This window comes from Arachis duranensis, chromosome 8 (genome assembly GCF_000817695.3).
Source record: "Arachis duranensis cultivar V14167 chromosome 8, aradu.V14167.gnm2.J7QH, whole genome shotgun sequence".
NCBI lineage: Eukaryota > Viridiplantae > Streptophyta > Magnoliopsida > Fabales > Fabaceae > Arachis > Arachis duranensis.
This window is the reverse complement of record NC_029779.3, coordinates 17676661-17689899: the sequence shown is the minus strand read 5'-3', so window position 1 is coordinate 17689899 and position 13239 is coordinate 17676661. Positions and strand designations below refer to the sequence as shown.

The 13239-nt window shown below is 34.8% G+C and overlaps 2 protein-coding genes across 5 annotated transcripts; one reads left to right on the top strand and one right to left on the bottom strand.

The window, feature by feature from the left end:
• Positions 1-1970: 1970 nt before the first annotated feature.
• LOC107461186 (calcium-transporting ATPase 1) lies at positions 1971-7678 on the top strand. The gene is made up of 7 exons (XM_016079655.3): positions 1971-2351; positions 3195-3249; positions 3343-5291; positions 5429-5587; positions 5946-6117; positions 6348-6646; positions 7045-7678. Exons 1-7 carry the CDS (start codon positions 2175-2177, stop codon positions 7291-7293), a joined length of 3060 nt encoding a protein of 1019 aa, XP_015935141.1. The 5' UTR covers positions 1971-2174; the 3' UTR covers positions 7294-7678.
• A 2656-nt stretch (positions 7679-10334) lies between these two features.
• On the bottom strand, positions 10335-12430 carry LOC107461151 (cyclin-D5-1-like). Of its 4 annotated transcripts, none has more exons than XM_016079617.3 (6): positions 12289-12430; positions 11910-12179; positions 11695-11781; positions 11328-11619; positions 11107-11240; positions 10335-11006 (listed from the first exon to the last, which is right to left on the bottom strand). In XM_016079617.3, exons 2-6 carry the CDS (start codon positions 12171-12173, stop codon positions 10800-10802), a joined length of 984 nt encoding a protein of 327 aa, XP_015935103.1. In that variant the 5' UTR covers positions 12174-12179; positions 12289-12430; the 3' UTR covers positions 10335-10799. The 4 variants fall into 4 exon arrangements, with proteins under 4 accessions (XP_015935103.1, XP_020984670.1, XP_015935102.1 ...); XM_021129011.2 differs by having other exon boundaries at positions 11910-12212; positions 12289-12416; XM_016079616.3 differs by having other exon boundaries at positions 11910-12195; positions 12289-12416.
• Positions 12431-13239: the final 809 nt, after the last annotated feature.

The window sequence follows — 13239 nt, the reverse complement described above, 5'->3', positions numbered from 1 at the left end:
GGCTACGAACCCGAGTTAAATACTTGAACCCAAGCTCTAAAAGATCTTGGGCTCAAGTAGGGGCACTGTTCATACCCTGGCCCAATAATAAAGGCCCAGGTCCAAAAGAAAGACTTAGTCCAGAGGATTGAGCCTTACTACGCACCGACCTAGTGTCAAGAAGTCGGTGTTGACTACGATTTGTCCTAAAGAAGTCGGGCACGAGATTAGTTGGCAGATAAATACTCATTCAAATGAGTAACCGCCCCTAAAATCTCTCTAACCTCTTCATCAAGCCATATCTTAACCTCCCTAAGATAATGGGACGGTTAACACCCTAAAAATATGGCACTACTCCAACGGTGGTCACCCTAAAGATACGGCACTACTCCAACGGTGGTTATTGGCTCACCACTATAAATACACTGACATCCCTCAGGTATCTCTAAGCCCAATACTCTCTAGACCTGCTAACACCCTTGCTGACTTAGGCATCGGAGTGTCTTTGCAGGTACCACCCCCCATTCACCCACGTATACAAGTCGAAAGGAGGCTCCAGCGTGTAAACCAACTCGGAGTTCACCCTCCGCGGACGATTGGGCCAACCTACACCATCTATTCTATTAATCTACGGTTACCCACCGTAACAAGTATTAATAAAATTTTTTAAATATTTTCTTTTAATAAATACATTGAAAACCTAAATTTTATATTTTTCTATAAAAAAAATTTCAATTACTAAATTTAATATATACCCAAACCGAACTCAAATATTAATTAACTACTAACTAATTTACATTAATATTAGTTATTATGACATTTAATCTGCTCGCATATAAAATTGATTAAATGACATAACAATTGATTAATCATAATAATCTATATGTTGACACACTAAAAATAGGATGAATTTTTAAAAACAAAGAAAAAAATAAAATAATATTAGAACCATGTTTTTATACATAAAAAATAAACCATCAATTAATAATTCTTATAAAAGATATATTAAAATAAAAATATTATATGTAATAAAATATTTAATCATTAAAATTAGTCAATAATATATTTATATATAAATATATTATTTAATGTTGTAGAAAAATATTAGAAAATGAATAAAATTTATTGTTTTTCATTAGTAATTAATTATTAATGTTTAAAAAATATAGAGTAAACATATAGTTAAATTATTATATTAAAAAGTTAGATTAATAATTAAAAATATGGAAAAAAAAAAGGTACTAACAATTGTCTCGGACACTGACTCTTAAACAACAATATCTTTGGCCGAATAAAACGAGAAAGCGCGGGTGAGGTGGAGTAATGAGACCGTGAGAGTGGCCAGTGGAGTGCGTGTGTGTCCGTAAGCCACGGCCTTGTTTGCTCTTTACGTGCAAACACGAGAAACGGGAATCCCGTTCCTTAGGCCTTAGCCCTATAGAAAATCAAAGCAGTTCTAAGTTCTAACCATTTTCTATTACATTGAGGGATTACAGGCTGGCCCCACAAACACCAAGATATTATTTTTACCTAACCACTCACTTCCATTGACTCCCTCCACTGCCAATTATGATTATAAAACATGATGATATTTGTAAGAATGTTATTTATATATTAAAATTGACGATGATTATAAAATATATATTAAAATATAAAATATATTATAAAATAAATTAAATAATAAAAAATATTATAAATATTAAAATTTATTATTTTTAATTATTAATTTAATTTTTTTAATTTAGTTTTTGAAATATAATAATTTTATAATATTTTTTAATAATAAAAAAATAATTTTTAATATTTTTTTAAATAGTAACTAATTTTAATATTAATTTTAGTGTATCTCTAACATTATTATTATTATTATTATTATTATTATTATTATTATTATTATTATTATTATTATTATACACTTCCATTTCATGTAGTTGTTTTAATTATTTATGCGCCTTACCTACTGAACTTAGAGGCTTACTCCCACTCTTTTATTCTTGCTTGGGTTGGGGGTGTTGTTCTCCTACTTCTACCACTTGACAGTTAAGAAATCAGAGCAGTTAAATCCTGGCCGTTGATATCGCTTTCTAAAAAAAAGAAACCACTTCAGCTTTGAGTGAGCATAGTGGAGACTGGAGAGTATAATAGCTTTTTATAATTTGAGCAAAGCTAGCTAGCTCTGTGAAAAACCAAAGAGAATGGAGAATTACCTGAATGAGAATTTCGGAGAGGTGAAAGCCAAGAATTCATCGGAGGAAGCGCTTCAGAGATGGAGGAAGCTTTGCTGGCTTGTTAAGAACCGCAAGAGGAGGTTTCGGTTCACTGCCAACCTCTCTAAGCGATTCGAAGCTGAGGCTATCAGACGCTCCAATCAGGTTTTGTTAATTCTTATGCTCTTTTTGTCTCTCTTTCCAGATCAAGACAAAATCCTAATTAAATGTGCTAAGTAACTTTACCGATTTCGATCCGTACATATTCTTGCGCATTTATGATTAACCTGCTAAATCAATTCAAAACGTGATGTGCTACATTTGAAGTCAAAGCTAGCTGATCTGATCTTGAACGGTCATTTTGGTCAACGGAATGTCAGTGATTAGATTAATTGAATCCTTATTAAGTTATATTGGCGCTAATTCTACACCGATGCAGACAAATGGTTATTGGTTAATCTCAACCAGAAAACTTAAAAATCAGTGGTCGCTGTGTTGTGATTCTCCCTTTGAGTATGATCAACTTAAGGCACTTGAACATTTTAAAAGCTGATATTGGGATTGGAATTGTTCTTGCCTTTAACTTTTTTCTGCAAACAAGGGAGGTAGAATCAAAGAAACGAATATAGGATATGGATAACGAATTCTTTGCTTGGCTCGATCCATTGTCAATTTTGTATCGGTTCCTTTTCTTTTCCTCCACATGCTTTATAGTTTATTCTGATGCTGTCAAAGTGTCAAACATGTTTATATCGAGTTTGGTTTTGTTAGGACTGGATTTTTAGGATTGGTGGTCAAATGTCGTATACTAACATTAATTGAATGGTGTTATTAAGTGTATTCTTACTTAAGTTCGTGCTTTACACTATTACTAAATTGGAAATTTGTTTCTCGCTATTACTATAATATAGGTTAAATGGCACGTAGAGAAAAGAGATTTGACCATTTAAACATTGTAAAAATAATCGTAAAATCTCATCATTTCTCTTTCCCGACTATAAATTGTAGGAGAAATTCAGAGTTGCAGTGTTGGTATCGCAAGCTGCTCTTCAGTTTATCCATGGTAAGAAATTTAGATTGCATGCATTTTTTTTTTTCTTTCAAATTGTTCGAAAAGCTTCAGTTTGCTTAATATGAAATTATTCCCTCCCTCCAGGTTTAAGTTTGTCAAGTGAGTACACTGTACCAGAGGAAGTTAAAGCTGCAGGTTTTGAAATCTGCGCCGATGAGCTAGGATCAATTGTAGAAGGACGCGATGTGAAGAAATTGAAAATTCATGGTGGGGTTGAAGGAATCGCTAACAAACTTGATACCTCTGTCAATGATGGCATATCAACATCTGAGCACATTCTGCAAAAGAGGAAAGATATTTATGGAATTAATAAATTCACGGAAAGCCCACCCCAGGGATTTTGGGTTTATGTATGGGAAGCCCTTCAAGATACAACTCTTATGATACTTGCTGTATGTGCTTTGGTCTCTTTGGTGGTTGGAATAGTCATGGAAGGATGGCCCAAGGGTGCACATGACGGACTTGGTATTGTTGCAAGCATATTGCTTGTGGTGTTTGTTACTGCCACTAGTGATTACAGACAATCCTTGCAGTTTAAGGATCTAGATAAAGAGAAGAAAAAAATTGTGGTGCAGGTCACACGAAATGGTTGTAGACAGAAGCTTTCAATATATGATTTACTTCCTGGGGATATTGTACATCTTAATATTGGAGACCAGGTCCCTGCTGATGGGCTTTTTGTCTCTGGTTTCTCTCTGTTAATAAATGAATCAAGTTTGACTGGAGAGAGTGAACCAGTGAATGTCAGTAACCTAAATCCTTTTCTTCTCTCAGGAACCAAAGTTCAGGATGGATCGTGCAAGATGCTTGTGACAACTGTTGGAATGAGAACCCAGTGGGGTAAACTAATGGCTACTCTAAGTGAAGGGGGAGATGATGAAACTCCACTGCAGGTTAAACTCAATGGTGTAGCTACTATTATTGGGAAAATTGGCCTTTTTTTTGCTGTTGTGACTTTTTCTGTGTTGGTCCAAGGACTGTTCAGCCGCAAGCTGCGAGAAGGATCCCAGTGGACATGGTCTGGTGATGATGCCATGGAAATTGTGGAGTTCTTTGCTATTGCAGTTACTATTGTTGTCGTTGCTGTCCCAGAAGGTTTACCTTTAGCTGTTACATTGAGTCTTGCTTTTGCCATGAAAAAGATGATGAATGATAAGGCACTTGTTCGTAATTTGGCTGCTTGTGAGACAATGGGCTCTGCCACTACTATCTGCAGTGACAAGACTGGCACACTAACTACTAACCATATGACTGTTGTAAAAGCTTGCATATGTGGGAAGATTAAAGAAGTAAAGGGCTCTAAAGTGCCTTCTGATTTCTCATCTGATATTCCTGATTCTGCTGTGACAATTTTACTTCAATCAATATTTAACAACACTGGGGGAGAAGTTGTAAAGAACATGGATGAGAAGGTTGAGATTCTGGGATCCCCGACAGAGACTGCACTCTTGGAATTTGGGCTGTCACTTGGAGGTGATTTCCACAAGGAGCGACAAGCAGTGAAACTTGTGAAAATTGAACCATTTAACTCTCTAAAGAAGCGCATGGGAGTGGTTCTACAGCTTCCTGAAGGTAGCTTCAGAGCACATTGCAAAGGTGCATCTGAAATAATTCTTGCTGCATGTGAAAAGGTTGTGAACTCAAATGGTGAGGTTGTTCCTCTTGAAGAAGACTCTATCAATTACTTGAAGGATACGATCGAAAAATTTGCTGATGAAGCTCTCCGGACCCTTTGCCTTGCATATGTGGATATTGATGATCATTTTTCAGTTGAGACTCCTATCCCCAATAGAGGTTACACATGTATAGGAATTGTGGGTATTAAAGATCCTGTTCGTCCTGGAGTTCGAGAGTCTGTTGCCATTTGTAGGTCAGCTGGTGTTACTGTTAGGATGGTTACTGGAGACAACATAAACACTGCAAAGGCTATTGCTAGAGAATGTGGAATTTTAACGGATGGAATTGCAATTGAAGGCCCTGAGTTCCGTGAAAAGAGTGAAGAAGAATTGCTTAAAATAATTCCAAAACTTCAGGTATATACTAATAAATAATAATCATGTGATTCAATCATTTTCCCCTCTATTTTCTCCCCTATGTGGTTTTTTTAGTATACCATGTTGCCATTTACTGAGAAGAAATTTGACTAACATGTGAGATGTCTATATTTCAGGTGATGGCTCGATCTTCTCCCATGGATAAGCATTCCCTGGTGAAACAATTGAGGACAACGTTTGAAGAGGTTGTTTCAGTTACCGGTGATGGTACAAATGACGCACCTGCACTTCATGAAGCAGATATTGGGCTTGCAATGGGCATTTCCGGAACTGAGGTATGCCAAGAACTTCTTTTATAGAAATTTGAAAACCATTATTGAAATTCTGTCTGGGATATGCATTCCTACTTTTCATGAGGAATTAAGTGGCTATGCTTTGCTCTTTTTTATTTCCAAATCAAACTTGATTATATTTAGATAGAGCTTTCAAATATGGATTACTGAAATTATGTGGTCATGATAGCATGAGTAAATGATTCTGCATAATTTTGTTTATGCAACAATTTTCAAAGTCTTTGGTCAAACAGATGATCCATGCTTCATTAATAATACTCATTTTCTCAATTCTGAACATCATCGTTAGTATTATTTATACTAAATCATATGTTATAAAGCTGTTTTCTTCCAATTTCAGGTGGCAAAAGAAAGCGCTGATGTCATAATACTGGATGATAATTTTTCAACTATTGTGACTGTGGCCAAATGGGGCCGATCTGTCTACATAAACATACAGAAATTTGTGCAGTTCCAGCTAACTGTAAACATTGTTGCTTTGATTGTCAACTTCTCGTCTGCCTGTTTGACTGGTAATGATAATGTTCTCCATGTTTTTGCAGTAATTTCTTAGTATACTTGTCTCACTCGTAGCTACATGAATACACCAATTAGGTAGCATACCGCATACCAATTCATCTGCGTACCGGAATGTCATATGTATATTTTCCCCGTAAAATATTTTAGATATGGCATACCGCATATCGCGTACCCATTCGTATTGCATTCCATGTAACTATGGTCTCACTTTTCCCCCTCACAGGAAATGCTCCCCTCACTGCTGTTCAACTTCTATGGGTCAACATGATTATGGACACTCTTGGAGCACTTGCTCTAGCCACTGAACCTCCTACTGATGATTTGATGAAAAGACCACCTGTCGGTAGGAAAGGAAACTTTATCAGTAATGTGATGTGGAGGAATATCTTGGGGCAGTCTGTATATCAGTTTGCTGTACTTTGGTTCCTCCAGACAAGAGGAAAAGCAGCTTTTCATCTTGATGGACCAGATTCAGAATTGATATTGAATACACTCATTTTCAACTCATTTGTGTTCTGTCAGGTAAACTTAAGCCATTACTGCATTCGACAGAATTCAGTGTTTGTCTTTTGTGTGCAATTACATTCTGGGCAGGGTTTGGCATGCAGTTTCCTCTCTCTTTGAATGGCTATTACTACTCATGCTTCAGCAATTTCTATTTGCTTTATTAAACACAAGTGAAGCAAGATGAATTCTGTGCCATTTTTGCGTTTTCTTTCCTACTTTTTATATATAGACATAGTACATATCAGAAATATTTATCTTTGCCAATAATTCACAATTTTAAAAAGTGCTGGGTTTTAATAGTCTGCTGACTTTATTGCACGTAATAATCCACACTGAAATTTCCTGTGTAAAAAATTCTCCGACTATGATCCCTGTAATATGCTCTCTGATTATGCTTTTCAATTTACTGCTAGGTTTTCAATGAGATCAGTTCCAGAGATATGGAGAAGATTAATGTTTTTGAAGGTATATTGAAGAATTATGTGTTTGTAGCGGTCCTCACTTGCACTGTCATCTTCCAAATCATAATTGTCGAATTTTTGGGCACCTTTGCAAACACCTCCCCACTTACCTTGAAGCAGTGGTTTGGTAGTGTTTTCTTTGGAGTCCTTGGAATGCCAATTGCAGCAGCTTTAAAAATGATACCTGTGGGATCTACCTAAAATCAATGCAGACAGATTAGGTACATTCTTCCTCATTCTGTGTTCTCAAACGTATACCAAGGATCTTTTTTGCCTATTGCCTCTTTAAATAGAAACCAATTTTACCAAGTGTTCTTTGTGGGAAGTCTGGTGGGCTAACAAATTAGAGGAGGCTAAACTTGCTACTTGTTGCTGGAGTTGGAGGAGAGAAAATATACATTTTGCATGCTTGTTGTGACTATTTAAAGTTATATAAACTTAAACATTTCATACAATGAGGTTAGTTTGTGTTTTACAGGATGTAATTTCTGTTAATTGGATTTATTTATTATTCTTTATGATTTGTTGTAGCCCGCCTACAGTTTCCTTTTATTTATTAAGTAATCACAGATGAATTCCTTACAAAGGCTTGTTGTTCATGTTCTTTGCTGGTAATGCCGTCAGACTTTTTTGTGGCTGGTTCAAGGAAATAGTGTAAAGTTGAAATTATCATCATCATGGATATCGAAAGATCAAATGCAGGTTTCATCATCCAGGTGGGATTTAAGTATTTAACTGAGAATTTAGTTTGGATATCTAAGCTTCAGATAATCCCAAGTGAGCTTACTCTAACCACATTGTGGATAACTCTCTTATGAGATTCCAAAATGAAAAATAAAAACTAAAAAATAAAAATATGTAATTGATTTATTCTTATATAATGATGAAAAGGAGTGGTATTTTTACTCATCGTTGACTTGAGCTTGTATCGAATGGGATTTAATAAGTTACTAGTTGCCAATTGATCTGGCTTGAGGTTTGAGATTTGAGAGGCACCTTCCATGGTGGAAAAAATGTACTTAGATTGCCTGGCTATGAACCGAGGGCAGGGCAGCTTAAACTACGAATTTACAGGATATCTGTCATACAGAGTAGGATACCACTCAAGTGTCTGTCACCACTAGTATTCTGGTTAGATCCGCATCGGGTACCCATATTGAAGTCTTTGACGATATTTTAACTCATACATGAAGGAAGAATGCTTTATCATTTGCACGTGGCTATGGAACACATGAGTGGGAAGAGTTACTACATAAGTACAAATGCATAAATTCCCGTCTTGGAATTTAAGCTCTTTTTTTTTAACACAGTATGCTGTTGCTGTCTATTGATCAGTAAATTTCCACCAGCAGCTTGATCCAAGTTAATTTTGATGCTGCAGTAAGGCAGGGAGGATTGTGAATTGCAGTTGTTGTAGAGGGGAAGGGCTTTTCCTTTATGCATTAGTGGATAAAAGTACACCAATTTATAATTGTTTTAGATTGTATAAGCAGATTATAAGCTTCTCAAGCTCCAAAGGAAGCAAAATTGGTTGCGTTACTTTGGTAGTTGTGGCTGCAAGGGAACTCCTATTTTCCCAATCATGCTTTTTCCGAATAGTAGTAGTTGGAGTGCTAACTCCTTTCATTTGCTGGAGTTCCACAATCTACACTGTTAGTTGCTCAAATTTTAATATTAATAACCAAATGAATAAAGCTGTTAAAAAGAGGGGGAATGGAGTTCCACAAGGACAACCTTGTCTGTGTTTTTGACAGGTTAAACAGTGAAAATTATTCAGATACAAATGAAACACTGCGTTCCTTCCCGTCAATCTCTTGGAAATTTACTAAGAACGAAAACCATTGGAAAAATATGAACATGGTTTCCGAAGTTTCCCTAGTAAGAAACCAAGTACTTGTTCTTTTTAACGAAGGAGGACAAGATTAGCCACTTCCTTTAGTTGACCACCAAACATGTCTTCTGTGGTGAATAACATTAGCCACTGCAGTGAAAATTTCGCACCGCATTCTTGCTTGTTTTCTTGACGGTGAATTTCATTTCAAGTGAATATAAAAATATAATAACATGTGGTTGCAAGTGTGACTTAAGAGCACTATGCTTGTTAAAGAAACTTCAGTTTGTATTGATCAGAAGAGCATGTATGTCATCTCAAATCAACCTCCATCCACACAGTGTAAGTAGTTGTTGTTGGCAGGCCTCTGCAGCAAGACGCCAATGTGTCCTAAATCACAAGACAAGGCAAGTTTTGCGGAAACTCAGAGGCAGTTGTGAACAGCACAAGTACCACTCTGACCACTCATCCCAATCATCTCACGGACTTCTAGTTGACCCTTCAATATCTCACCGTTCATTCTTTTCCATCGTAAAGAAACTATGTAGCATTTTGCAGAATATAAATAACAATAATTATTTTTATTTTTTGAGATATGACCAACATTATCAAAACTGATGGAGTTGTATATCTGGCTTCAGATTATTGGTCACATCATCGTATCTCATGGGGGTGTGAATAAGTGTCAATATCGAAGTTTGACAAAATGCCTCCCCCTAACACTCATAAAAAATTAATGACATTTCCGTATTCAAATGTCCTTTACTACTCACATACTTGTCAAATCGGAAAATAGCGAGAGAGACACGTACGGTATGGTAAGTTCTATGGAAACTGAAAAGGCACAATTATAGGCAACAGAATATAGCACATTCACCGCATGATTTGGTAGAGATCCGTAGATTAATACCACAACCCGTAACTACTTTCAATCATTTATTATTATTTTTTAACCAATTAATTCGCTGGCTTCTTTTACAACCTTAGTTAAATTCTCAAGTCAACAAGTACTTTCACTGGGAAAAAAGAAAAAAAAAAAGACATTTGTGATTTCTGTCACTTTTCTTTCTTCTTCCTAGTAAACATCTAAGGATGTGGCAAATGTAAAGAAGTCTATTTCTCCAATCCATAATCAAGAAGCAATAAACACAACAACCCCATAAACAAAACCAAGCCAATAAATTTTGCAAGCAATGAAATACTGTAGGTCCATATCTTGAAAGCAAGTCCGAAACAGTCAAACAAATATTAATCACATCCATCTTTGAAAAAACTTTTGTGATGGCCAAAATGCAACACAAAGTCACCAACCATCCCCGCAATCACACCAACCGAATTCTATTTTCCCTTTTTCCACCTTTTTTGAAGACATTGCTAAAGCATCCATCAAAAAAGTAGGTTGCAAGCGACATGACAATATCCGTTATGAAATTGGATATCAAGGTTAAAATGACCAACATTAAAAAGAAAAAAATAACTATACAATAAGAATAATTGAAAGAAATAAAAAATTAATATAAAGGTAAAAAACTAAAAAGAGCATTCTAGATCTTCCACTTGGTGACTTGACCACTTGAACATGCAGCCCAAAACCTGGTTGTTTTATTGCTGTTTAGTGTTTACCCCCTTCTGTTACTTCTTTCCTAGCTGGTTCATCAGGGACACATCAAATCAAATCCTAAATAATATCTAGAGCTGTAACAATCGATACCTTTCTCCATCTCTATTTCAAGCCAGCCTCAGGCTGAGACTATAGAGTGAAAAGTGACCCTAAAAGATGGACTCTTCCTTCACATAAGTTTATTGATACTTCTTTTAAAAAAAAAAAAAGAAAAAAAAAAGAATTAATTGAAAATATTGGAATTCTTTTTTCTCCCTAGTCAAGTCCCTTCCCTTCAGAACTTTGATCATCATTAAATGAGAGTCTTCTCCTCTTTGTGACAGCAGCAGAAGAAGTAATTAGAGAGCTCTCTATCATGTCAATTGTTGAAGGACTAGGCGTATGCAAAACGTTATTGTCTCTTCTTGTATTATTCTCCTCTTGTAATCTTTGAATTAGATTGTAGCAGGAAAATACATCTTTCTGTGAAGGAAAACCAAACAAAGAAAAAATTGCAGTAATTAGTAATATATCTTTTCTAAGATCTTGGTGCTAATGAAAAATAAAATAAATAGGAACTCACAGGATCAAGAAACCTATGTTGAGGAATTGAACTAATCTTCAACTCTACAGCTTCTATGGTTAGTTGCTGATCCAATGACACCAAAGTAGCTGCAGCTGCAACAACAGATGGTTTGTGATCCATTATGCTCACCTCTGCAGAAAGCAACACAACATACATTTGCATTAATAAACAGAAATTAAGTGTAAAAAGAAAAGGTCATTCCAATGCAGAAAATTCACCTTTGATTGTGGTGAAGATGAGTTGCATGGTCTTGGAAAAAGTGGTAGTTGGTGGGGGTTGATTGCAGAACTTTGTGATGAAATAAGGAAGGAAATCATAGGGGGTTATAATGCTCATATTCCAATCCAATGTGGTTAGCACCAAAATCTCCATTCTCCTAATCACTTTGCTCTCAAAGCAGTAATCTTTTGACTGAAACACTGATAACTCAGGCACACTGCATTCTTCCATCTTTGAAGCCAAAGAAAGGCATGCAATTGATAGTAACCGGATTGCCCACTCCTTTTCACTCTGCACAAAAACGAAGAATTCAATCAAAAAAGGCAAAAGCTTTTAAAATTAATCACCTTCAAAATTTGAGCTTACATCAATGGACCGCTTGGAAAGGAACCGATCGAAATATGTGACAGACAAATAAGCCGTTTGAAAGCGAAATCCCAATGTTGCTCTTGTCTGGACTCATTTACCATTGCAAATTAGAGACAAAATTAAGCCCCAAAAAATCAAAATTTTCTGATTGCAGTTTTCATTAATAAAGGTGAAGCAAAATTACAAGGAAAGTGTGAATATTTTGCACTAACTTTGAGAATCCAATTGATTGCATCTGTGCGGGAACGTTTCATCCAATCCTCAAACACAAAAGTCTCATCTTTTCGGAACCCAATACGGATCTCTCTCTCAAGCAGAACCCCCAAATCCTCATTCTCTGAAACACCTTGATGATCCATTCCTGATTGAAAGGCAGAGTATTCTTCATCTCTTTCCAATTCCAAAAATGTTTCTTCTTCTTCACAAAGAAGGTTGCACGAAGACAGATCGTCCATTTTTCTGGTTCTGTTCTTCATCAGCTCCTAGAGATTTCACCAGCTGAATCAAATCATCAACTGTAATGAAAAAATACCATATAGCACAATTTTATATTATTATATTATATAATTTTATTATAAATGGTTGACTCACATAGGACTAAGAGTAGAGCTAGCATCAAGGAAGAAAAAAAAAAGAATTTTGAGATTGAGAGAGAATAGAGTATAAGGACTGAGGTGGATGCTATGATTTAGCTGAAATTCTGAAGCTGATGTAGCAGTTACAGTTTGAACTTTGAAGACAATGATTATAATAATAAAGATATAGTAGCAATAAGGATTAACATTTATGTCCGGATTTTAGTTTCTACTCAGAAATTATAAGAGGTTCTTTATTTTTGATATTGGGTTGAAAATAGTATTTTTTTAGAATTATAGAATCACTAAAATATTAATCTTACCGATTGATTTAGAATATATAAATAGAAGGGTTCAATTTCTGAGAATACAAAAATTAAAAATACATAGATCCGTTTTTTGTACTCCGGTTGTACTCCTAAAAATTGGATCCTTTTAACACAAGTTAAAAAATTCTTAGGTTTAGTTATTTTTATAATTTAAAAAACAAAAAAAATTATCATGTTAATATATATTATTATATTATATAATTTTATTAGTCACAAAAAAAATATAATTTTATTACATTATATAATTTTATTATTTTGAATCAAATTTTTAATGATAATAAAAAATATTATATAGTACAAATTTATATTATTATATTAGATAATTTTATTATAAATAATTGATACACGTAGGACTAAAAATGTAAGTAGCATAGAGAAAAAATTAAAATTAAGAGAAAAGAAAAATAAGAAGATTGAATGCTATGATTTAGCTAAAATCTTAAAACTGATATATAGAATTTGAATTTTGAAGACAATAATTATAATGATAAAAATATATTAAGATCAAGGATTAACATTTATGCTGAGATCATAATTCAAATAAAACAAGACTTTTATTTGAAAAAATAATATTTATCAATCAAGTGCTACTGTTACCTGACATCTATGGTAGACGTTAAATTTAGTAATTTATTTTG